We start from the raw sequence: 26309 nt of genomic DNA, 5'->3' as shown, positions 1-26309 counted from the left end.
ACTCTGTCTCTCTCTTTTTTTTTTTTTTTTGAGACAGTTTCACTCTTGTTGCCCAGGTTGGAGTGCAAAGGCACGATCTTGGCTCACTGCAACCTCCACTTCCTGGGTTCAAGAGATTCTCCTGCCTCAGCCTTCCGAGTAGCTGAGATTGCAGATGCCCGCCACCACACCTGACTAATTTTTTGTATTTTTAGTAGAAACACGGTTTCACCATGTTGGCCAGGCTGCTCTTGAACTCCCGACCTCAGGTGATCCACCCCTTCTTGGCCTCCCAGAATGCTGGGATTACAGGTATAAGCCACCATGCCCGGCCAAGATCCTGTCTCTTAAAAAAAATAAAAATAAAGTTACCATATGACCCAGCAATTCCACTTCTGGGAATATACCCAAAAGAATTGAAAACAGACTCGAACACTTGAACATTCATGTTTGTATTAGTTTGTTCTCTCATCGTTATAAAGAAATACCTGAGACCGTGTCATTTATAAAGAAAAGAGGTTTAATTGGCTCACAGTTCTGCAGGCTGTACAGGAAGCATGGCTGCTTCTGGTTCTGGGGAGGCCTCAGAGAGCTATTATTCATGGTGGAGGGCAAAGTGGGAGCAGGACCGAGAGAGAGGGGGGAGGTGCCACAGACTCTTAAAGAACCAGATCTCATAAGAACTCTATCACAAGAACAGCACCAAAGGGATGGTGCCAAACCATTCCTGAAGGATCCATCCCATGATCCAGTCACCTCCCACCAGGCTTCTCCTCCAACATTGGGGATTACAATTCAACATGAGATTTGGGGGGGAACACAGATCCAAACCATATCAATGTTCATAGCAGCATTGTTCACAATAGCCAAAAGGTGGAAGCAACGCAAGTGTCCATTGACAGATGAATGGATCAACAAAATGTGCTATATACATTCAACAGAATATTTTTTCTTATTTATTTATTTATTTATTTTTTATTTATTTATTTTTTTGAGACAGAGTCTCACTCTGTCGCCCAGGCTGGAGTGCAGTGGCCGGATCTCAGCTCACTGCAAGCTCCGCCTCCCAGGTTTACGTCATTCTCCTGCCTCAGCCTCCTGAGTAGCTGGGACTACAGGCGCCCGCCACCTCGCCCGGCTAGTTTTTTGTATTTTTTAGTAGAGACGGGGTTTCACCGTGTTCGCCAGGATGGTCTTGATCTCCTGACCTCGTGATCCGCCCGTCTTGGCCTCCCAAAGTGCTGGGATTACAGGCTTGAGCCACAGCGCCCGGCCCTATTTATTTATTTATTTATTTATTTATTTAAGATGGAGTCTTGCTCTGTCTCCAGGTTGGAGTGCAGTGGCACGATCTCAGCTAAACTACAACCTCTGCTTCCTGGGTTCAAATGATTCTCTTGCCTCAGCCTCCCGAGTAGCGGGACTACAGGCATGCACCACTACGCCCAGCTAATTTTTTTTTTTTTTTTTGTATTTTTAGCAGAGATGGGGTTTCACTGTGTTGGCCAGGATGGTCTTGATCTCTCTTTTTTTTTTGAGACAGAATCTCACTCTCGTTGCCCAGGCTGGAATGCAATGGCACAATCTTGGGTCACCACAACCTCCGCCTTCTGGGTTCAAGCGATTCTCCAGCCTCAGCCTCTCAAGTAGCTGGGATTACAGGCATGTGCCACCACACCTGGCTAAATTTTTGTATTTTTAGTAGAGATGGGGTTTCTCCATGTTGGTCAGGCTGGTCTCGAACTCCTGACCTCAGGTGATCCACCCACCTTGGCCTCCCAAAATGCTGGAATTACAGGCGTGAGCCACTGCACCTGGCCAATAGAATATCATTCAGTCTTGGCCAGTTGCGGTGGCTCACGCCTGTAATCCTAGCACTTTGGGAGGCTGAGACGGGCGGATCACGAGGTCAGGAGATTGAGACCATCCTGGCTAACACGGTGAAACCCCGTCTCTACTAAAAAAAATACAAAAAAATTAGCCGGGCACGGTGGCAGGCGCCTGTAGTCCCAGCTACACGGGAGGCTGAGGCAGGAGAATGGCGTGAACCCGGGAGGCGGAACTTGCAGTGAGCCGAGATGGTGCCACTGCACTCCAGCCTGGGCGACAGAGCGAGACTCTGTCGCAAAAAAAAAAAAAAAAAAAAAGAATATCATTCAGTCTCAAAAAGGAAAGAAATTCTGACACATGCTATAATATGGATGAAAGTTAAAGTGAAATAAGCTAATCATGAAAAGATGAATACTTTGTGATTTCACTTCTAAGAGTTATCTAGAGTAGTGAAATTCATAGAGACAGAAAGTAGAGTGGCGATTGCCAGGGGCTGTGGGGAAGAGGGATTGGAGAGGTAGTGTTTAATGGGTACAGGTTTTCAACTTGGAATGATGAACAAGTTTTGGAGAAAGATAGTGGTGATGGTTGCACAACAATGTGAATGCACCTAATGGCAATGAACTATACCTTACTCTCTCTCTCTCTCTATATATATGTGTGTGTATATATATATATTTTTTTTTTGGGAGCCCCCCTTGGCCTCCCAAAGTGCTGGGATTACAGGCATGAGCCACCACGCCCGGCCTATAATATTTAAAATGGTAAATTTTATGATATGTATATTTTACCACAATTTTAAAAAGATATACATTTACAAGGAACCAAGTGATGTTGTGGACTTAAAAAAGGAGTACTTTCTTCCTTGGGGGTGAAGAAAGGCCTTCTCAAGGAGACACTTGAGCAGGGAGACAACTTGTATGGTGGAAAGGGTCGGAAGTCCTGGATCTCTTTTCCACTCGGTTACTTAGTAGCAGACCTTGTACATGTAACCTTGGACAAGTGACATAACTCCATAAGAGGCAGTGTACAATGGGGGTTTGTCACAAGGATGCTGAACCAGATGACTTTTTTTTGAGACAGAGTCTTGCTCTGTCACCCAGGCTGGAGTGTAGCGGCGCAATCTTGGCTCACTGCAAGCTCTGCCTCCTAGGTTCAAGTGATTCTCCTGCCTCAGCCTCCCAAGTAGCTGGGATTACAGGTGAGTGCCACCACGCCCAGTTAATTTTTTTTTTTTTTTGAGACCGAGTCTCACTCTGTTGCCTAGGCTGGAGTGCAGTGGCGCAATCTCGGCTCACTGCAACCTAATTTTTTTTTTTTTTTTGTATTTTTAGTACAGATGGGGTTTCACCATGTTAGCCAGGATGGTCTTGATCTCCTGACCTCGTGATCCGCCTGCCTCGGCCTTCCAAAGTGCTGGGATTACAGGCATGAGCCACTATGCCCGGCCATAATTTTTGTGTTTTCATAGAGATGGGGTTTCACCATGTTGGCCAGGTTGGTCTCGAACTCCTGACCTCAGGTGATCCACCCACCTCAGCCTCCCAAAGTGCTGGGATTACAGGCGTGAGCCACTGCGCCCGGCCTCAGATGACTTTTTTGTTTTTGTTTTCTTTTTTCTTTCTTTCCTTTTTTCTTTTTGAGACAAGTTCTTACTCTGTTTCCCAGGCTGGAGTGCAATGGTGTGATCTCGGCTCACTGCAACCTCCACCTCCTGGGTTCAGGCGATTCTCCCACCTCAGTCTCCTGAGTATCTGGGACTACAGGCATGCACCATCATGCCTGGCTAATTTTTGTATTTTTTGGCAGAGATGGGATTTCATCATGTTGGCCAAGCTGGTCTTCAACTTCTGATCTCAACTGATCTGCCCCCCTCAGCCTCCCAAAATGCTGAGATTACAGGTGTGAGTCACTGTACCCGGCCAGATGATGTAGATGATGTTTTTGAATCACAGTTCATTTACCAGCCATGTGACCTTGGTCAAGTTAAAAAGTGGACACCCTTTTTTTTTTTTCCTTCCTAATATCTATAGGTTGTACAAAAAGTGGACGTCTTTAAGTCTTGATTTCTTCAACTATAGATGCGGAGGTTACAGCCCATCTCATAGGGTTGTTGTGAAGGTGTAATCAGATGTTATATGAGAAACTACTAGCACAGTGCCTGCCACAAACTAAGTGCTCAGTGTCAGTAGCTTTTATTTTCACAACTGTAGCTGTACAATAGGGTTAACATTACTTGTCTTCAAACTTTTTTTTTTTTTTTCCTGAGATGAAGTTTCGCTCTTGTTGCCCAGGCTGGAGTGCAATGGCATGATCTCAGCTCACTGCAACCTCCGCCTCCCGGGTTCAAGCGATTCTCCTGCCTCAACCTCCCGAGTAGCTCGGATTACAGGCATGTGTCACCACGGCCGGCTAATTTTGTATTTTTAGTAGAGATGGGGTTTCTCCATATTGGTCAGGCTGGTCTCGAACTCTCGACCCCAGGTGATCCGCCTGCCTCAGCCTCCCAAAGTGCTAGGATCACAGGCCTGAGCCACTGTGCCCAGCCGTCTTCAAAGTTTTGAGTTACTTCGAGGTTCAATTGAGATACTGTATGTGGAAGAGCTTTGCGTGGAGGTTAGACAGCACTCTTGCAGGTGGGAACATCAGAGCATGCATTCCCATTGGAGGGAACAGTATAAGCAAAAGGCAGGAGGCCAAAAAGTGTGGGGGTGTTAGGGTTGATCATAATGTTGAAGTATGAAAGAGATTAGTAGGAAATAAGTCCGGAGAGAGAACTGGGATAGTTTTTGGAGGGTCTTGAAGGCCCAGCTAAGAAGCGCTTGCAGATGTAGATTCCATGGAATGTAAGCGGAAGTGAAAGGGCAAGGATCACGCAATGATTTGATTTGTCATTGAGAATTCAATTTAGGGTGTGTTAGGCTACCTTCAAGCTGGTCCCTAAAGGGTTTCATCTCCTGATACTCATGTTCTATGCAATTTCTTCTTCTTGAGCGTCATCTGGATCTAGTGACTTGTTTTAAAAAAAGAGAATGCAGCTGGGCATGGTGGCTCATGCTTGTAATCCTAGCACATTGGGAAGCCAAGGTGGGTGGATCACCTGAGGTTACGAGTTCAAGACTAGCCTGGCCAACATGGTGAAACCCTGTCTTTACTAAAAATACAAAAATTAGCCCTGCGTGGTGGCAATCTCCTGGCTACCCAGGAGATTGAGGCAGGAGAATTGCTTGAACCTGGGAGGCGGAGGTTGCCGTGAGCCGAGATCGTGCCACTGCACTCCAGCCTGGGTGACAGGGCGAGACTCCATCTCACCAAAAAAAGAAAGAAAAAAAAAAAAAAAAGAGAGAGAGAACACAGCAAAAAAGATAGGGTCTCACTTCTGAGATTACCTTACAAAAAGACTGGTCAGGCGTGGTGGTTCATGCCTGTAATCTCAGCACTTTGGGAGGCTGAGGTGGGCTGATCACCTGAGGTCAGGAGTTTGAGACCAGCTTAGCCAACATGGTGAAACTCCATCTCTACTAAAAATACAAAAATTAGCTGGGTGTGGTCGCAGGCACCTGTAGTCCCAACTACTTGGGAGGCTGAGTCAGGAGAATCGCTTGAGCCGGGGAGGCAGAGGTTGCAGTGAGCTGAGATCTGCACTCCAGCTTGGGCGACAGTGCGAGACTCTGCTTAAAAAAACCAAAACAAAACACTGACTTCTATCTTGCTTGCCCTCTCTTGCTCTCTGGTTCCCTCACTCTGTTGGAAACCAGCTACCATGTTGTGAGCTGCTCTATGGAGAGGCCAGAGGTGATGGAACCAATGCATCTGGCCAACAATCACTGAGCTTGCCAGCAGCCATGTGAGTGAGCTGGGAAGTGGATCTTCCCCTCAGGTGTGCTTTGAGATGACTGCAGCTCTAGCTGTCACCTTGATTGCAGCTTCATGAAGAGCCTAACCCCGAGGCATCCACTTAAGCTGGGTCTAGATTCCTAACACACAGAAAATGTGAGATAATCCATGTTTTTTTTTTCCTTCTTTTGAGATGGAGTTTCACTCTTGTGGCACAGGCTGGAGTGCAATGGTGCAATCTTAGCTCACTGCAATTTCCGCCTCCTAAGTTCAAGTGATTCTCCTGCCTCAGCTGAGTAGCTGGGATTACAGGTGCCCGCCACCACATCCGGCTAAGTTTTTTTTGTATTTTTAGTAGAGATGGGGTTTCACCAGGTTGGCCAGGCGGGTCTCGAACTCCTGACTTCAGGTGATCCACCCACCTCGGCCTCCCAAAGTGCTGGGATGACAGGTGTGAACCACCGCGCCCGGCCTCATGTTTGTTAATTTTTTTTTTTTTTTTTTTTTTTTGAGACGGAGTCTGGCTCTGTCGCCCGGGCTGGAGTGCAGTGGCCGGATCTCAGCTCACTGCAAGCTCCGCCCCCCGGGTTTACGCCATTCTCCTGCCTCAGCCTCCCGAGTAGCTGGGACTACAGGCGCCCGCCGCCTCGCCCGGCTAGTTTTCTGTATTTCTTAGTAGAGACGGGGTTTCACCGTGTTCGCCAGGATGGTCTCGATCTCCTGACCTAGTGATCCGCCCGTCTCGGCCTCCCAAAGTGCTGGGATTACAGGCTTGAGCCACCGCGCCCAGCCATGTTTGTTATTTTAAGCCAAGAAGTTTTGGGATAATTTGTTTCACAGCAATAGATAATGAATACAGAGGAGAATCGGAGTTTGAAGCACTGGTAGGCCAGACGGGCGAGGTCCAGTTGTTAGGAGAGGAATTCGGAAAATGAAGCAGGAGCTGGAATTACAGGTGCAGGGCTGGCTGTGGGGTGAACTAACTAAATTGTAGAGGGTGAAAGGGTAGGAACAGAAGAGAAAAAAAGAGCAAAAGAATAGGAAGATGAGGGAAGAGGATAAAGAGAAAGGAAAAGGAAGAGAAGGAGAAAGAAGAAAAGGGAAGAGAGAAAAGAGGAGGAGGAAAAGGAGGGCAGAGAACTGAAGATGAATCTTAGGATGTGGAGGACTGGGAAGCAAAGATTAGAGATTTACCTTTTACAATTGACTCTCGTATCCATTGTAATGCTTAGTTTTTACTATACTTCAGTGTGTTAGGTCTTTTTTGTTCAGACGGAGTCTCACTCTATTGCCAGGCTGGAGTGCAGTGGCACGATCTTGGCTCGCTGCAAGCTCTGCCTCCTGGGTTCAAGTGATTCTCCTGCCTCAGCCTCCCAAGTAGCTGGGACTACAGGTACGTGCCACCACACCCAGCTAATTTTTGTACTTTCTAGTAGAGACGGGGTTTTACCATGTTGGCCAGGATGGTCTCCATCTCTTGACCTTGTGATCCACCCACCTCGGCTTTCCAAAGTGCTGGGATTACAGGTGTGAGCCACTGTGCCCGGCAGGTAGGTTATTATTACTATTATTATTATTATTATTACTGTCATTGACAGATGAGAAAACTGAGAGGCTAAATAAACTGACCAAGGCCAAGTAGACATTTAGTGGTGGAGCTAGGATTCAGATCCAAGTTTGCCTGATCCCAGATGCAGAACTCTTAACTACAGGGCTACAGTGCTTACAGCTGTACTTTTTCTATGTTAGACACTGGCTTCCTTATTAATTAGGATTAAGTTTGGCTGCCTATACTGGAAATAAGTATATGGTAGTGGATTTAGTAAGACAGAAGTTTATTCTTCCTTCCGTAAGAGCTGTCTGGAGGAAGCAATCAAGGGTTGGTGTTATTCCTTAGATGGTGGCTTCATGGTGCCATCCGTGCCCCAGGTTCTTAAGCTTCTGCTTCACTATCCTAGTGCATGACTTCCACTCTCAAGATCATTTCATGGGCCAAGATGACTCAGGGAGCTCCAGACATCAACTACAGGCTGGGAAAAGGAGGTGGGCAAAAGGCAAAAGGAACTTGTCTCAATTAAATTAGGTTCCTCTAAATAGGCCTCTTAGAAATGCCAGTCAATTAATCCCAGTTAAAGGCATGGTGCCCAACTAGACTGCTTTCACTTCAGATGCCAGCCACAAGTTCTGAGGTCCCCTGGTCACCTGTACCTCTGACCAAGTGGCTGAAAATTTGGGTGTTCCTGTGACCCCTTTAGGTTCTATAATTTGCTAGAATGACACAGAACTAGGGAAAACACTATACTTAGGATTATAGTTTAATTATAAGGGATATAAACCAAGGCCAGTCAAGTGGAGAGGTCAAGGGCAAGGGCTGGGAGGGTCCTGAATGCAGAGCTTCCATGCTTCTCCCTATGGTGTCAGGGTGTATCACCCTCCTGGCATATCAATGTATTCACCAACCAGGAAGCTTTTCTGGGCTTGGATGTCCAGAGTTTTTATCAGAGTTTCATTACATAGGCATGATTGATTGAATCATTGGCCTTATGACTGAACTCAATCTCCAGCTTCCTCAAAGCCCCAACCCTCTAATCACATGGTTGGTCTTTCTGGTGACCAGCCACCATCCTGAGTCATCACTTTAGCATAAAATTAGATGTGATCTAAGGGCCTCATGAATAATAAAAACACTTTTACAGCTTGGGAGATTTCAAGGGTTTTAGATGTTACCTCCCAGGAATGCAATACAAAGATTGGAATTTTTTTTTTTTTTAAATCATACATCATCTCCCCAGCTCTAGGAACTCCTACTATGTGCCAGGCATTGTGCTAGGCTATTCCATCCATCCGCCCATCAGCCCATCCATCCATCCATCCATCCATCCATCCATCCATCCCTTCACACATATATCTGTCATTTAAGTGTTTATAGTGCTATATCAGCTTTTCTGCAAGATACAGAAAACCCAGCCAATAGGATTTTAAAATAGGAGATGAATTTACTCACAAAACTAGAAATCCAAGGGAAAGCAGTTACTTCTTTGGTTCAGATGTTGGACAATGTCTGCAGACACCTAGACTCTCCCTATCTTTCTGCCCTACTTAGCATGTTTATTTTTGTTTTGAGTGAACGTTTTATTTTATTTTATTTACTTATTCATTTTCTTTTTTTTTTTTTTTGAGACAGAGTCTTGCTCTGTCACCCAGGCTGGAGGGCAGTGGCGCAATCTTGGCTCACTGTAAGCTCCACCTCCCGGGTTCATGCCATTCTCCTGCCTCAGCCTCCCGAGTAGCTGGGACTACAGGCGCCCACCACCATGCCCGGCTAATTTTTTTGTATTTTTAGTAGAGACGGGGTTTCACCATGTTGGCCAGGATGGTCTCAATCTCCTGACCTTGTGATCCTCCTGCTTCAGCCTCCCAAAGTGCTGGGATTACAGGCGTGAGCCACCACTCCTGGCCCTGAATGTTTTATTTTAAAGTATTTACAGATAAAAATTAGAAGGTAGTACAGAGAGTTCCCTAATATCCCATACACTGTTTCCTCTATTATTAACATCTCACATTAATATGGTACTTTTTTGAAATTAATGAACCAATGGATATGTTATCACTAACTGAAGTTTATACTTTATTCAAATTTCTATAGTTTTTACCTAATATTCCTTTTCTGTTCCAGGATCCCGTCCAGAATGCCAGATTACATCCAGTCCTCATTTCTCCTTAGGCTCTTCTTATCTCAGCTTTTCTTACTTTTTATGACCTTGGCAGTTACAAGGCGTACAAAGACCAGACAAATTACTGATCAGGTATTTTGTAGAATGTCCTTCAATTAGTATTTGCGTAATATTTTTCTTTTTCTTTTCTATTTTTTTTTTTTTTTTTGGAGATGGAGTCTCACTCTGTCGCCCAGGCTGGAGTGCAATGGCAAGATCTCAGGTCACTGAAAGCTCCACCTCCTGGGTTCACGCCATTCTCCTGCCTCAGTCTCCCAAGTAGCTGGGACTACAGGCATCCACCACCACGCCCGGCTAATTTTTTGTTATTTTTAGTAGAGACGGGGTTTCACTGTGTTAGCCAGGATGGTCTCTATCTCCTGACCTCGTGATCCACCTGCCTCAGCCTCCCAAAGTGCTGGGATTACAGGCATGAGCCACTGAGCCCGGCCCTGTATTTGTGTAATATTTTTCTAATTATTAGTCTGGGATTACAGGCTTTGGGAGGAAGACCACAGAGATAAATCACGAAACCATGTTGATTTTGTCTTCACATTTTCATTTCATTATCACAGGTGGCTGCTGTGAGCACTCCAGATTCGGGACTACATTCAAAGATAGAAAGAGAGAGATAAATGAAGGAGAGAAGAGCCATGTCTATCCCGTTTTCTTTCCTTTTTCTGAGACAGGGTCTCGCCCTGTTGCCCAGGCTGGCGTGCAGTGGCCAAAGTGCTGGGATTACAGGCATGAGTCAGCGTGCCTGGCCTGTCTGTCCCTTTTTTAAAAAATCAGCAAGGTCACCCCTCCTCCTGACAGGCTCAGAAGGCAGGGGACAGGATGCTCATACTTGTTTTAGACCTTGATTGGGACTGAGCACGTTGTCTTCAGAATAAAATCAGGCTTCTATTGGTGTAGAAGGAAGTCAGTCAATGGATGGCAGGCCAACAACTGCTCATGTCGGCCCCAACTGTCTATTCTGTATGAAACTGCACTGTACTGGGTGCTATGAAAGGACATAAGAAAGGGAGCATTCTATCAAATTTTTCTAGAAATTATACATTCTGATAAATATTCTCTTTTAAAGGCCTCACTGTAGAAGGAGGGACTGTCATCCCACTAAATCTTTGGTTACTCAGTCAAATCCATCCTTAGAAGATAAACGTTGGTCATATGTCACATGTGCTATCAATTGTAAAGACCAGTTCTAAAGAGTCATTCCTGTCCGGGTGCAGTGGCTCATGCCTGTAATCCCCGTACTTTGAGAGACTGAGGTGGGATGATCCCTTGAGGCCAGGAGTTTGAATTCAGCCTAAGCACCATAGCGAGACCTTGTCCGTACAAAAAAATACAAAACATTAGCTGGGTGTAGTGGCATGTACCTGCAGTCTCAGCTACTCAGGAGCCTTGAGGCAGGAGGATTGCCCAGGAGTTCAAAGTTACAGTGAGCTATGATCGTGCCACTGTACTCCAGCCTGGGTGACAGAGCAAGTCTCACTCTCTAGAGAAACAAATAAATGAACAAACAGATAAACAAATAAATAGTCATTCCTAAAGCAATGGAGCAATGATACATTTTGGGAATAAGCATTTAATCAGTTTCCCCAAAGTGACAAGTTGGAGAGTGTTACCTTTTGTTAGATGTCTATGATTTAAAAAAAATCAAATCTGTCATATTATAGTCACATCTTACAACACCTTGCCCTTGACATGTTTATGACCTAGATGAAGAAACTCTCAGAGGTGGATGGAGAGCAAACAGCACAAGATTATCTAGGATGGTGATAGGTTATGTATTACAGGCAACATATACTGAGGGAGTTAATTAATTTATTTATTTATGAGACAGAGTCTCACTCTGTTGCCCAGGCTAGAGTGCAATGACATGATCTTATTGCAACCTTCTGAGGGAGTTTAGAGGTGACAAAGATCAGAGAAGACAGGCATCACAGAAAAGCTTCAGAGAGGTGGGACCCAATGTGGCTTTGAAGAATGGTCTAACTGTCCTTAACTTCCCTCCTCCCCTGCCTTGAGACCTGGATTCCTCTAATATAGCTGTTTATTCTCTCATTGTTAAGCACTTAGTTACTTATTTTCATTAATTTTTCAGTTTATCTGTTAAGGTCATGTGATTTATACTTCATAATTAAATAACTTTAAAAAAATTTTTAAGAGAAAGGGTAGCACTACATTGCTCAAGCAAGAGTGCAGTGGCCATTCACAAGTGTGATCGTAGCATACTGCAGCCTCAAACTACTGCACTCAAGCGGTTCTCCTGTCTCTGCCTCTAAAGTAGCTGGGACTACAGCTGTATGCCACCAGCCTGGCTAAATTCCTTTTTTGCACAGTGTTTTATATGGTAGTCTTTGCAGCCACATAGATCAATATTTGAATTAAAGCTCTAGTACTTACTGGCTTTGTGGTCTTGTGGAGATTTCTTACTCTGTCTCATTCTATTTCTTATTTAATAACAGTCCCAAGCAGGCTGTTGTGAGACTGTAATAAGATGAAGCAAGGGGACACAGAGGATAGTGTACCCCCAAAGAAAGTGCTCAATAATGGCATGTGCTGTGATAGTCACCATATTGATGACAGAGGCAATGGTGATGTTAATATAAACTCATAGAAAGGGATGGCCATGAAGGAACACCTACTTGGTTTTCACCACTTTGTCACTGTTAACTTTACATGAATGTCTGCTCACCAAAAGTCAATTTCATTTCCCTTGACATTTTAGTAATTACTACCTTAGAAACAGCAAAGACAGACCCAGGTACTCAGGGAACTTCTATTCTATCATCTGGGAAGGCATCAACCTTGTGACTCAGATTGTTGAGCAGAGGTCAGGCAATATTCTACATGAGACACTGGCACAAGCACAAGAGAATCTCGGAGCATCTGCAATTAGTTGACAGTTATATTGAGGCTTGGAAACCAATCTAAAGAAAGTTATGCTTTAAATCAATGGCAGTTGTCAATGAGCCTGTGAAGGAATCCTTGCTAGGGTCCTCAGGCTTCTACTGCAACTCATACTGATAACAACAAAAAGAGAAGACTCCCAAGCAGAAGGTCAGTCTAATTCAATCACTTAAGGCAGAATTATGGTATCAAGTTTCCACATCACTGAACGACCATGGGTTTAGAGGTGTGTACCATAAAATAACTGCGGGTGTTAGACGTTTAACAAGTTGTTTTATTCCTAATTGCTGGCATTTTCCTAACTGGTTTCTTAATTCTAATTTATGTTTTTATGTTCTGGTTTGTTTACATAGCCCATAGTTCCCAATTGCCTTTATTTGCTTAAGTGTTTCTTTAATTTTACTTACTTACTTCCTTTTTTTTTTTTTTTTGAGACTAAGTCTCACTCTGTCACCCAGGCTGGAGGGCAGTGGCATGATCTCGGTTCACCGTAACCTCCGCCTCCTGGGTACAAGTGATTCTCCTGCCTCAGCCTCCTGAGTAGCTGAGATTACAGGCGCCTGCCACCCAGCCCAGACAATTTTTTTGTATTTTTAGTAGAGATGGGGTTTCACCATGTTGGCCAGTCTGGTCTCAAACTCCTGACCTCGTGATCCATCCGCCTCGGCCTCCCAAAGTGCTGAGATTACAGGCATGAGCCACTGGCCTATTTACATTTTTATATATGTTGCTTTACTTACATAACTCATTGTTTGGAGTGGTCTAGACCTCTCAAACTCCTGACTTTGTGATCTGCCCTCCTCGGCCTCCCAAAGTGCTGGGATTACAGGCATGAGCCACCAACCTATTTACATTTTTATATATGTTGCTTTACTTACATAACTCATTGTTTGGAGTGGGCTAGAAATAACCATAAATCCTCATTGCTAATTAGCCTCATCCTCATGACTGATTAGTCAAGATTATGAGTCTAGAAGGAGGGCAGAGAGGAGTCCTAATAGTGAGTCACAGGATCATTGCATTTTAGAGCTGGAAGGAATCTCAGAATTTAAGACATCTTTCAGTTAGAATTCTGTGGTTTTGCATCTTCAGCGTTGGAGAATTATGAAAGGTTGACCGCTTGCTCCTGTGCCTTTTGGCAAAAATGCCTAAGGATCTGGTGACAGCTTTAAAAGACAAATTAAGAATAAAGGAAAAACCCAATCAATGACGACTATGAGTAACCCACAATGGGGGCTTGAAAGAAGAATTGGAAACTTGACATATCAATGGGGGAGAGAAGAGCAGGGAATATTAATGAACATGAAGGGGGTTCTTCTTTGGAGGTAAGTAAGCAGAGTGGATTTTTTGGAACTCCCTCCTCAGCAGCTGTGCAGTTTGTAAGGATTTTAGCTTGCCTAACTGTAAGCTTAGCTATTAGCTTTGCAGTGGGGAGTATTTAAAAGTACACACAACATATGAAGGAAAGAACCTGGAACCGAGTAGCCTGCTTCATTCCAAGAATCCATCTGGCATTTAAAGAACTGCTTGTCCTACATTAAACCCTGCAGAGTAAGAGCCATTTTTCATATCCTCATACCCCTATTTTTGGTTTCAGGTAAGACAGCATACTGAGTTTGGGGAAGGAACAAGGAGACTTTTCCGAACCACCGAACCAAAGGACTCATCTAGTGTGAACTTCATGAATCTAAAATGGGGAATACACATTTAAACCCCTATTTGGGAAATCAGCTTAAGAGCAATCTCAAGTCTCCACAAGAGGCGGAGGTCCATATTCCAAAATAATGTGAGCCTTCAGTTATTTGTAGATAGAATACAATGGAAGAAGGGGTGTTACAGATACAAAAAATCGTGGCCGGCGTTACCAACATTAAATGACTCGTGGTGATGGGTAAGTTGACAAGTGAAATCCAGTCTCTTCCTGAACAAATGTATCTTTGTAATGAAGAGCTCGTTTTTGCAGCTTCGGTGCATCCGGAGGCATCGAATAGCAAATGCTGCCAAAAGAGTAGTCCCTGGATTATCAGGAGTTGCAGAGTGTGTAAAGTGTTGTAAACCTTGAAATTAGTCCTGGACTGAAGGCACTTTCCCTCCTCCCAGACTCGCTTCCCTCTGACACATTTCCCCTTGCAAAAGAAAGTCTATGGCACTCAGGTCCACTCAGCTCAGACTTCAAGCACGTGAGAGATCACAGGATCCCACCTCAACTGGTCACCCATTGCGGGACAGCGAAAGGCCCCGGTGCTGGCGCCAATGCTGAGCTGCGCCCTCTCGGTTACCGTGGCGACCGCAGGCGGGGCTAGGCCCCCACTCGCCGCTTCCCCGCCTCTGCCCAGGACCTTTCGAAAGCTCCAATTGGGACAACCCTTGCTTGCCTCTGTCCCGCCCCATTCGGCTCTAAGCGCTTTGCGATTGGCCCGGGACGAGCGGCCTGGTACCCAGAGGGCACCACCTCCTGACAGGAAGAGCGGGAAAGTGCACCAGGCGCTGTCCGAGGCGTGAAGCTCACGGGTGCGGCGGGGGAGCACACGGTTGGCTTTGGAGCGAGTTGCCCCCTGTCCCATATACAACCCCCCGCTCCCATGACTGTCAAAAGCATGGAGCAGGAGTCGGGGTGCGGGCACAGCGTTTGTGGGCCGGCCCGGTCTATCCCGGGGGGTTCGGACGTGACGAGACTAGAGCAAGGATCCAGCGGCGCACTCCGAGGAGCGGAGCATCAGGGGCCAGAGGGAACGGTCCGGGACCGGGGGGCGGTGCCGGCGGCGGCGGCGGGAGGCGCAGGACCCAATGAGCGCGCGCGCCGCCCTGGGGGCGGGGTCTGAGGAGCGCTCCCCCGCCCTCGCCGGCCCCCGCCCCTCCCCCCGGCGCCGGGCCGCAGTGAGTGAGTGGCACTGGCAGCCTGTCAATCCCTCGGCCCAGCGGCCTTCCAGCCCGGTCCGCGGCGGCTGCTGGCTGGGTGCGCGGCTCCGGCGGCGGCGGCGGCGGCGGCGACTTCTCCCGCCCTATCCATCCGCTGTCCGCCCAGCGCGCGGCCCTCCAGGGCCCTCCTCCGGGCTGCGCGTCCCCGCCGCCTCTGCCCGCCTGCTCCCAAACTTTCCTCCTCCGCCCCCCTCGCTCCCCGCGGCCCGCCCGCAGGCCTCCTCCTCCGCCGCCGCCCGCCGCCGCCGCCGCTGCCTCCCCCGGGGCCGCCGGGGCTCGGATCCCGCCCGGCCGAGGCGGCGGCGGCGGCCGAGGAGGGCAGTGCGCAGGCTGGCGCGGGGGGCGGCGGGCGTCCCGGCAACTCGGCGGGCGCTGAGGAGCAAGTTGCGCGGGGCCGCCCGGCGGGGCGCGCGGCGGCGAGGAGGCGGCACGGCGGCCGCGTGAGGGCAGCGGGCGCCGCCGCCTCGGTCTCCGCCACCGCCGCGGAGCCCGGCGCTTCCGCCCGCCGCTTCTCCTCAGCCTCGGCGGCGGCGGAAGCCGGAGCCGGGCGCCCGTCCGCATCGCCTCAGCCGCGGGCCCTGCCTGCCGGGCCGCCCCCTCCCCGCGCGGGCGGGGAGCGCGCGGCCGCCTCCCCCTCCCCCTCCCCCTCTTTCTTCTCCTCCCTCGTCGCCGCCGCCGCCGCCGCCGCCGCCGCCTCAGCCTTCGCCTCAGCCGCCGCCCGCTCCCGCCCGCGCGCGGCGGGATGGACGATCAATCCAGGATGCTGCAGACTCTGGCCGGGGTGAACCTGGCCGGCCACTCGGTGCAGGGGGGCATGGCCCTGCCGCCTCCCCCGCACGGCCACGAAGGGGCGGACGGCGACGGCAGGAAGCAGGACATCGGCGACATCCTCCACCAGATCATGACCATCACCGACCAGAGCTTGGACGAGGCGCAAGCAAAGTTGGTGTCGTCTCATTAAGCATCTTTTGTGTGTGTGCGGGAGCCGGGCCCGCGGCGGAGTCGGGGCCCGGGGTGGCGCCCGGGGCCAGGGCCGCAGCCCCCGGCGGGGAACTTTCTCCGAAAGCCGGCCGCCCGCCCCGGCCTCGGGGGGACTTGCCCGCGCCCCTCGAAGCGGGCGGGAGTCGGCAAAGTTGCTCTGGGGGGCTCGGGACAGACTCGGGGCGGCGCGGATTCCGTGGCGTCCTTTTCCCCGTCCTGCCCCTCGCAGCCCGGCCCCCTCCCACGGATTTAAACCTCCCGCCCCGACCCCCGTGCGGGCCGTGCCGCCGGGAAGTGCAACTTTCTTCTCCGGCCGGGAGTCCAGGCGCCGGCTCCCGTGGCCGCGGGACGACCTCGCGATGCGGGCGGCCACCCGGGCCCGGCGCTGGGCGATGGGCGATTTCCTGGCGGGTCCGGGTGCGGACGGCCAAGTTCTTGGGGAGGGAGGGCCGCCTTGCAAACTTTGCCGAGCTGTCCCCCTCCTGCTGGCCGCAGTCGGCCGACTGGCAGCGTCGCGCTGGCTCCCTCTGCCCAGGAGCGGACGCGGGAGCCCCTCCGCTCTCGTCCCCTCCTCCGGGTCGCCTTCGTCTGCCCCTGGGGCGAGGCTCCCCGCGCGGGTTCGCGTCTGCGGTGGCCGAGGCTGCTGCCTGCCGGGCAGATGGGTCCGCCTCGTTCCGGCTGCAGCTTTCGCCGCCGGGGCTTGCACAAGGCTGTCGGGAACTAGTCAACTGGAGTTTCTGTTGACTTCCCACGGTTCAAAAGGGCCTTCCAGAAAGGGGGGGCTGGAATTAAATCTTGGGTCTAACTTAAAGGAAGGCGCCATATTATTCCATAGGTGATGCTAATACCTTTGTGTTTTGTTATTTGTTTTTTAGGAAACATGCCCTGAACTGTCACAGAATGAAACCAGCGCTCTTCAGCGTCCTGTGTGAGATCAAAGAGAAAACAGGTAAGACGCTGCGCCCCACAGTGGGCCTGGAGACCCCCGAGGTGGGGGTCGGAGCTACTCCTTCGACTCTCCAGTTGAGAGCTGCTGCTTTTGGGCACCGCCATCTTTGATCATTCTCTCCTTCCCACGTCCTGATCTTGAGAAAAAACTGCAATAAATCTGGAGTCGATTTCTCAGTTCTGCTCCTGGTGTAAAATGAAGTGTAGGTGCGGACTGGGTTGGATCGCCGTCCCTCGGCGGCCGCCCCTGGCTGCAGGCGGGGAGGGGGCCCGGAGCGCCAGCCGTCCTCTCCCCTCTCCTTTCGCCTTGTTTGTGTGTCAGTTTTTAAAAGGAGCAACGGGAGACTGGATGCCAGGACCGAGTCCCCGGGAGAAGCATCACCCGAACTTTGTTTTACTTAGACAGTCTTAAGCTTCAGCTGCACGGATAGAAGAATAGATGCAATTGAACAGACCCCAGTAGCATGCTTGAATTAGTGTTTTAGGTGGGAAGACTACTTTAGAGAATCGAGGAAGGGTAATGATGTGTAGACATATACAATGTATTACATCTGTTAATACTTGTCTTATTTTGTATCCTGAAGTCATTACACTTGTAACTGCTTAATATATAAAGTATAAAAAGGTCCACAGATGCAGGTTAAACAATTTTGAAGTGTCCAAGTCAGGGAATATGTAAGAAGATAGGTTTTGCAGAAGTGCTGGAATGAAAACTACAGGTACATATTTGGCAAATTTTTGCTAATTCGTTTCAGTTTAACTTTCTTGTCAGACTTTATTTGTTAATTGAAGGTCTTTTAGTCTTGAAGTGAGGTAACTGCTCAAATTGAAGCAGAGATTTGGATGTTTTAGTTTGTATTTGGCATTATCTTCCCTGTATGTGGCAAACAAGTACATTAAACAAGCTCTACTGTTTATTTTTTTCCTGTTCTTTTCTTTTTTTTTTTTTGGTATGTGTTGGATGTATGGTATTTTAAAGTTGCCATTTTGAAAGTTGAGGCAAAGGAGAAAAAGTTGAAGTCCAGGATATAGCACTATCCAAGGGATGCTATTTAAAAGGTTACATGTGATTGTGTTTAAATTGAGTGTACAAATAGCACAGTGCAAATAATTGTTAGGTTGATAGGTGAGTCAGCCTTCTTTGAAACAGGTTTTTCGCTTTGCAATACTACTCTGATCCTAAAAGTAATCAACAAAAGATAATGAGTTATTGCTGTCTATTAAATATGTATGCTAAACCGTAATAAGCAGCAAATAATAAGGGAGGCCAACTAGTACTTTTCCTGGTTTTCATTCACATATTATGGCTGGTTTCTTAATGCTCAGTGATCCTTTTTGGAATTACTAACTTTTATTTTGTGTTGATTTTTAGCTACCTTTAGAAAGCATTGTGATTTAAAACAGTAGATAATTTTTATCTGACTGTAAAATAAGATATCTAGCCTTAAGTCTTGAAGATTCTTAGTTTAGAAGCTTAAAAGTATGCAATTCTCAGTAAATTCTGTTTCTTAATGTCCAAGGGTTTTCCTGCTATCAGGGCTCCACTTCAGTTTCTGCTGACAGCTAAGCACTGGGGTATTGACTGTGTTGTGAATATTAAGATTGATTCGACTTTATACAGACTTGTATTACTAGGGAGAGGGGATGGATACTTATTGCTTCTCATCCCCTTCTCATTATTTGTATGTATGTATGTATTTATTTATTTATTTTTGCCTTTTTAAAGTTTTGGCCTAGCTAGCTTGAGAACTAAACCCAGCAAACTGCTTTTCATGTTGAGACATTTAGCAGCAGGCAGAATTCAATTAGGAAGCATAAGTCCTTTAGTTGCTTATTTGCACAGGACTTAGTTACACCATTCTGAAAGGAAAGTATAGTCAACCACATGTCAAAGGTGAGTTACGAAAAAGAAACAAGTCTTTTCAAAGTCTGGAATTACTGGTAGAGAGAGCTTTGGTAGGGCTATTGCTATTTAAAAACGAAGAGGCAGCTGACAAAAGAAATTTCTGTGTTTTAAAATTGTTTCTGGGGCTTTCAGTGATAACTTGTAAATTAGATCCTCTTTTTGTGCTTTGGCCAGTGGATCCACATTTGCACGTTATCTCTTTTGTAAAAAGCCAACAGCCGACAAAGAGTAAAGGCGGCTGTCTGGGCAGAGGCATCTTCCTGCCAGCCTCTCTAAGCTCGAGAGGGATGGGATTTAAGTACTGAGTGATTGATGGGGGTGAAGCTCTTTCTCTTCTCTCCTTTCTCCCCTACTACCCATAGCTTCACCTCACTCTCCAAAACTAGTCTTAGAACGAGACGAGGACTCAGAATCCTCAATTTGAAATAAAACATCTGTGTAGACATTAGTGTTACCAAAGCAAAGAAAGCGGGGCTGCAAATTCCAAGTCCCCCCACCACCACTCCTGCTTCCATAGTCGGTCATGCTTCAGAAACATGAACTTATAAAAGAAACATTGTAGAATATATGTATATTGCATACAGGTTTTTAAAAAAAATCATTTTATTTAATCTAATAATACCTAAAGATTAATTCTTTGTAATCTAGAGAAAGTTTACCTAGTCATTTATGAATAGAAACCAGGAACATTATGTTGATGACTCTATTCTGCATAATGGGGGGTTGAGGGTGAACTGTCACTTCAGTGGGTAATGTCATTTCAGTTGTGCTTTTCTTCTAAAATAAGACAAAATCATTAAAAAAAATCAGTTTATTTGTAGATCTGCCAGTAGATTTTAAGGTTTCTGATCAGGCAGTGAACACTGCCAGTTCTGATGCACATGGGGGATTTAGTTTAGAAAACATCTGTTCCCCCCACCCAACCACCATATATGAAAAGGTATTTTTTCCCTTCCGACAGATAAATGGGTGATCTACAACAATTATATTATTTTCTTGTTGGGAGGTAAGGAAAGTATAGTTTTACTATAAGATGATGCTTTTCCTTGAGAATGTATTCTTTTGTAAAATTGATCATACCACTATTTTTGGGCAGAAATGTCTCTCATTGTTGAATTGTGATATTTGTGCATTTTGAGAGCATCCAAAAAGTTACAGGCTTTAAAATAAAAATAGTTGTTTATTTTAAACTAAGTAACCAATGAGATAATTGTTGATATGTTAAGATTTTTCTCCTGATTTTTAAAGCCATATTTTATCATCTGTCTCTTATTAAATATCCCTGATGCCACAAGATCTGCTCACCTGCATACCTCTTTTGGTGTATGCCCCCACCTCTCTTTGGTCATCTTAATCTTAATTGTTGAAGTGCTTTCCTTTGTGAAATATTTCATCCTAAAAAATCTGCCGTTTTTCCGAAGTCCTTAATTATGCGAGTTTAAGTGAAGGAAATAGTTCTTTTTCAAGAAAAAAATACTTATTTTTTAAATGAAATCCCATATTTTAGTAGATAATATGAATCATATTGTTGTGAAGAATGTTATGCATTAAAAAAACCCACAACTTTTCCTTTTTAAATGATAGGTTAAAATACTCCATGTTGATGGCTGCCAACCAAACTCTGATTTATTGCCACCACAAACCCTAAATAGCGTTCATTTACTAGTAATGGCTAATGGCATACATGATGGTTTGCCAGATTTGTAGCCTTTGTGAGGCTTATAAGCAGGACTGACTTGGGAAGATCATAAAACTTAATGAACTTCTCTACTGCAGGAGGTGTCCGCAGGGGAAGAGAAAGGCCTGCTTGGCTGGTTGGGCTGGTTGAAGTATTTTTTATGTTTAAGGAGAAGAAAATGACTAGTAAAAATGCTTTGCTTTTAAAGGAACCCTCCCTAGAAAGAGTCATAAGAATTTTAGATATTAAAACTAGATCAAGAGTGTAGTTTACAAGTGAGATTTTATATGCATTTAGTATATGATGTGAGATTAAACCTTTTGTCTTTATTGCTATAAGTGTGGCTAGCTTTCAAAGAGACAAGGCAGTACTGTCATTCGACCCTCTCTGTTTAATTCTGAACCTACAGGTTTAGAGACTCTTTGGAGTCTTTTTCTGGTGTGTTTCTCTTTTTAAGGTTTTAGTATTAAAATGTGTTACATTTTTCTTTGTACAGTGCTGTGTGATTCTTTTAATTCTGCATGTGTAAAAATCAATTTTTTAAAGTGAAAATTTAGCAAGGTGAAAATTGTTATATATTAGTCTAAATGTTATTATATGTTTTGCATATGCTTTTAAGTTGCTCTTGCAGTATTTCCAATATAATTATCATTGTTTGTTTCAAGTTTTAAAAACAAATGCCCGTTCCATACACGATTCCTTTTTGTGTTTTCATGAAACACATTTTGTTTTAATGAACTTATTTTCTAGATTTTAACAACTTTTTATTGTGGACACCTTTGAAACATAAATACATGCAGAGAGAAGAGATTCTTGAACCTCCCATGAACTCAGTGCCCATCTTCAGCAATTAGCACTACTTGGCCAGTGTTGTTTTCTCTGTAATTCCCACCATTCCAAAATTATTTTGAAGCAAATTTTAATGGAGCATTAATGTTTTAAATTTCATGTCAATTTTAGGCATTAGGTCTGTTTACATTGGAAATATTAAGTGATTAAACAGGAAAAATACAAAATCAGAGTATCTTGGAAATGTTATAAATTGTATTGCTTTATCAATATATTTTTCTTAAAGTAACTTAATATTTTACCTTTTTTCCCTATTTTTATAGATTTGATATCTTACTGGAGCTTTTGTAGGAGGTTTTCAGAGAAGTTGTAAAAGAAAGGGATTTTTCTAACTTTTATTCTTTCACTTCCATCCTAACAAAATAACACATATAATGTATTTGTAGAAAACCTGGAGAAAAATCTCATTGCCAAGCTGGTTTAGAACTTCATGATCTAAAGTATCATGTGGATATTATCTTTAAAATGTTGGGACATTTTCCAATCCCATTCTTTATTTTTTTCCTTCCCAATAAAAATGTATTGAACTCTCATGTCAATACTAACTTGATCTGTGCAAGTAATTCTTTTGTGCCTTAGTTTTAATGACCCTCATTTTATTACAGATTTGTGTAGTTTTCGTATTTTATTTGGGACTTTACTATGTTATTTTATTAATTTACATAATTTTATTCTGAAACAGAAGTCTATTAATACACTAGCAAAGGGCCCTGACTTGCCCCAAAGAACACACTGGTTGATCGGCTTTCATAAAATGTACCTGTCTACATTTTTCATACTGTGATCCTTTTCCTTTTAATTAATTTTGCCTGTATATTTCCATCACAATTTATAAATTTTGTAAAAGATTACTTCCGAGGCAAATTTAAATTAATGTCTTAGTTGGATTATTTACATTTTGATACTTTATAGTGGCGTGGTATAGGATGAAGTTACATTATATGAAGTGGGACTATAAGAATTGAAACTGCATTTCATGAACCACACCCTAAGTCAGTCATCACTTTATTTTATACTCTACCATGAGGTATCTATTCAGAATAAATACTTAACATATCAGCACTAATACTTCAAGTTATACAAGGTTTTCGATTATCTTTTCCCTATTCGTGTATGTGAACATCTTTAGATATTTATTAGTTCAATATTGACATTATGAAAAAAAATGTTTTATTTGTTTTCTTAGCAGGCTTGTGTTTTAGCCATTTATCAGTGTGATCAGCATGATTTAGGTATTAACTAACAAAGCTTACACATATCCACCACCTCCCCCCTCAAGCCCGTGTTGACCTTTTCAAGCATTTGCTCTACTTCAGTAGGCCATTTGAGTCTTTAAGTATGAAGAGAGTAAATAATTTATATCACTATGTAATATAAATTGGTAAAAGTTTTTCAGAACTGGTTATCAGATTTTTTACAAAGTTATTGAAGTTAATCAGACAAATTGCTATCACATCTAGGTGGCAGTGCTATATTTAGCCAATAAATAAGTAATTCTTGAATAAGCTACTGAAAAAATAAACCACCTTTTTATGCCTTCAAACTCAGATCTTATTAAAAAATAAATTTTATTAATCTTCAACACTTGATTCTAATTATCCCTTTTATAGGCAGAATTGCAACAAGAATTTCTTCTGTATTATTCTTTCATAGATATATTCCATAGTATAATATGTTTGTAGGTTTTAATGGTAACTAGTTTACTTTGGCACTAAATTTGAGTGTATGTCTAGCAAAAAAATTGGTGTGATAGAATGTATCAAACTGAATTGGCATAACTTTTTTTTGCATAACTCTGTCTACATAATAGTAACAGGTTAGTATGAAAGCAGCTAAAAATATTTATGGATAAAGTGTTGTTAAAAGTTTTCTACTTCTTTCAACTTAAGTGCTTTAAAAATATTAAACTGTTTAGATAAGAACTCTTTTTTTGTGATCATATTAATGAAGACTTGGTATACAATGTAATCCTTTTAATGCTGATGATTCCTCACGATGTTTAAACCGTTATTTGTGAGACTGAACATATGTTATGGCAAAATGATTTTTTGTTTGTTTTGTTTTCTTTTATGTGACACATTCAGTTTTCAAAGCATATTTCTTAGGAATCAGAGTCCAGCAGGTGGCTTTTTACATTAAAAAATTCATAAATTTAAAATCCCATAAAATTTTATTTCAAATTCAAATTAACTAATTGAGAATGTCAATATTTTCAGTGTCTCTATATTAACATTTATAATAGAACAAATGGTTGCATATAGAAATTATCTGCAACATAGTCTAAATTAAGATTCTAAACAGGCATTACAGATGCTGGTAACTTTGGCAATTATCATTTTGTTTGGTGAACAGTAGTAAAACAGTGTGCGGTAAAAGTGTTTAGAGAGAGAGGATAAATAAATTGAACAGTTTTGCAATGCAAAGTGGTTTGTGGTGTTTTTGAGGATTTCTTGGCTCTCTCTTAACTGCTATTGTGAGCCTGGAGCAGATTTCCCCATTGCTAATGCCCTAGAAGTATTAATTCACTTTGATATGCTAATTAGAGGGCATTATGCAAGAAATGAGATTAAGTGGCAGCATGAAGCCATTTGCCTGTCAGTAAATTGAGAGCTTTAGCATCAGGAGGAGCTTTGTTTTTTTTTTTTTTTTTCTTTTTTTTTGAGTTTCTCTTGGTTTTGCATATAAATAAAATTGATTGAAAGGTCTAGAGAAGCTTCCAGAACATTGGTGGATTCTTTTTTCCCCCTCCTATGATTATTTAAACGAAATGTTACAGGATTTTTCTGAATATTAATTGACCTAATTGGAGATACTGAATATAAAGTTTTTATTGTACTATCTCTATAGAAAAATATACTAAAATTTTTGTGTCACCCAGTCTTTTTTTTTCCTAAAACATAATTTCATTAACGTGGCTAATGAACTGTTTATCACTTATCTCTTTTCAGAAGCATAAACTTCTGTGTATGGGCTTGTACACCAGTGTCACTAAATTGAACTTCACAAGGATATTTTCTTCACTAGGGAAGGAAGGAAGAAGTTGAATTGGGCTTCAGAAAATTATATATTAAATGAGTATTAACATTATGACTTGATTCCATAAAAGCTGTAACAATTATAATTCATGGTTAAACTGCCCTTTATACAACCTGTGGAATTTATATTTCAGCATATATCTTATAGGTAAGATTACTGATGGCATTTTGTGTGGAAGATGGAATTTCATACTTGATTCAGATTTTGTTGACTTTTGTGGCCTAAGCCAGGCCTCTGAATTTTTCTCTATAAAGCTATTTTGTGATATTTCTTATATTCTGTGGAGAAATATGTGAATGAATACTAGGATGCCTGTGGGGAAAAAGGGGAAGACAGAACTTCTGTGCCTATGAGAAGGTTAAGATTTCCTCAAACATGGGACTTCTGTCTACAAACCATCCATAGAGGACGGAATTGCAAAACCCTGGCCTAACTATATTTGCTGGGTATGGTTAGAAGGAAGAGGGTTTGGGTAAGGCATTCCTACTGGGGTTTAGTTGTAGTGTCTGAATTCCACCACTGTAGCTGTGACTCTGGACCCAGTAAACCATATCTTCTCTTCAGAGCCATATGGATTATTTAGTCACCACAGCTGCCATGCATGCATACTACCAAGGCAGGCATCTCTTCGGTGTGCATGTGTGATGCCCGTTAACATTAATGTGAGTTAGGAATGTGCACAGAGAGAAGGATGAGTTTCTCCTGAGACAAAAGTCCTGATTACATTTTGCTGTGAAGAGGACTTAGTGTACCTACCACATTAGCTGCTTTTCTAAATGAAACACTTGGTTACTTTAAATTCTCACTGCCTTCTCTGATTCCCTGAACTAGTTAAATCAATGAATCCTCATTAGTCTCTGATTACTTGCAAAATTTCATTTAAAACATATGAAGTTATTTTTGATTGAAAAGGGAACAAAAAGCTTTTGAAATTGCATGTTATTATTTAAACAAAAGGTTTCTGCAGGCTTTCAGATATACTAAGCCCTGCAAATAATTTATAGAGGAATTATTGGGAAGGACTTATGAAATTCTTGAATGGCATTTGACGGGGAGGAAAACATTGCATTAAAAAATATATATATTTGAAATGGTAAGCTTAAATGTGCATCTTTCTTTAACTATCCAAGTGTCCTCAAATGAGGAAGAATTGACTTAGGTGGTCTTACAAGTTTCATTTTTCTTTCTTTTCTCCCCCCCCAATCATTTTTTTTTTTTTTGAGACGGAGTCTCACTCTGTCGCCCAGGCTGGAGTGCAGTGGCCGGATCTCAGCTCACTGCAAGCTCCGCCTCCCGGGTTCACGCCATTCTCCTGCCTCAGTCTCCCGAGTAGCTGGGACTACAGGCGCCCGCCACCTCGCCCGGCTAGTTTTTTTGTATTTTTTTAGTAGAGATGGGGTTTCACCGTGTTAGCCAGGATGGTCTCGATCTCCTGACCTCGTGATCCGCCCGTCTCGGCCTCCCAAAGTGCTGGGATTACAGGCTTGAGCCACCGCGCCCGGCCTTTTTTTTTTTTTTTAAAACTACGGATGAAGGTTGTTGGAATTCATAGTCAGATATATCATTTTCAACTTGGAATAGGAACTAGAGCAGGAAATTGATTTTATATTTATTATGAAAGCAAGAACTCTGCCACCAACTGACAGCCATCCATGTTTTAGTTTTGTGATAATTGTTCACAGACATTACTCTGTAGTTGGTCTAGATTATTTATAAT

At 44.0% G+C, this 26309-nt stretch overlaps 1 protein-coding gene and 1 long non-coding RNA gene across 3 annotated transcripts in view; one reads left to right on the top strand and one right to left on the bottom strand.

Annotated features, from left to right (window-relative positions):
• Window positions 1-12070: 12070 nt before the first annotated feature.
• On the bottom strand, window positions 12071-14399 carry LOC144335117 (uncharacterized). The gene is made up of 2 exons (XR_013405564.1): window positions 13887-14399; window positions 12071-12254 (listed from the first exon to the last, which is right to left on the bottom strand). It is a non-coding gene; the product is annotated as an uncharacterized LOC144335117 (long non-coding RNA).
• Window positions 14400-15472: 1073 nt separating this feature from the next.
• PBX3 (PBX homeobox 3) overlaps window positions 15473-26309 on the top strand; it is a 226731-nt gene continuing 215894 nt past the window's right edge. The window contains exons 1-2 of one of the 2 annotated variants that reach the window (XM_015116821.3): window positions 15473-16136; window positions 17051-17124. In XM_015116821.3, the coding sequence (XP_014972307.1) occupies window positions 15937-16136; window positions 17051-17124 (274 nt within the window). In that variant the 5' untranslated portion in view covers window positions 15473-15936. The remainder of the gene's footprint in view (window positions 16137-17050; window positions 17125-26309) is intronic. The other variant, XM_015116823.3, reaches the window with a different exon arrangement.

This window comes from Macaca mulatta, chromosome 15, assembly GCF_049350105.2.
Source record: "Macaca mulatta isolate MMU2019108-1 chromosome 15, T2T-MMU8v2.0, whole genome shotgun sequence".
In the NCBI taxonomy this organism is placed as follows: Eukaryota; Metazoa; Chordata; class Mammalia; order Primates; family Cercopithecidae; genus Macaca; species Macaca mulatta.
This window is presented reverse-complemented; position numbering and strand designations above follow the sequence as displayed.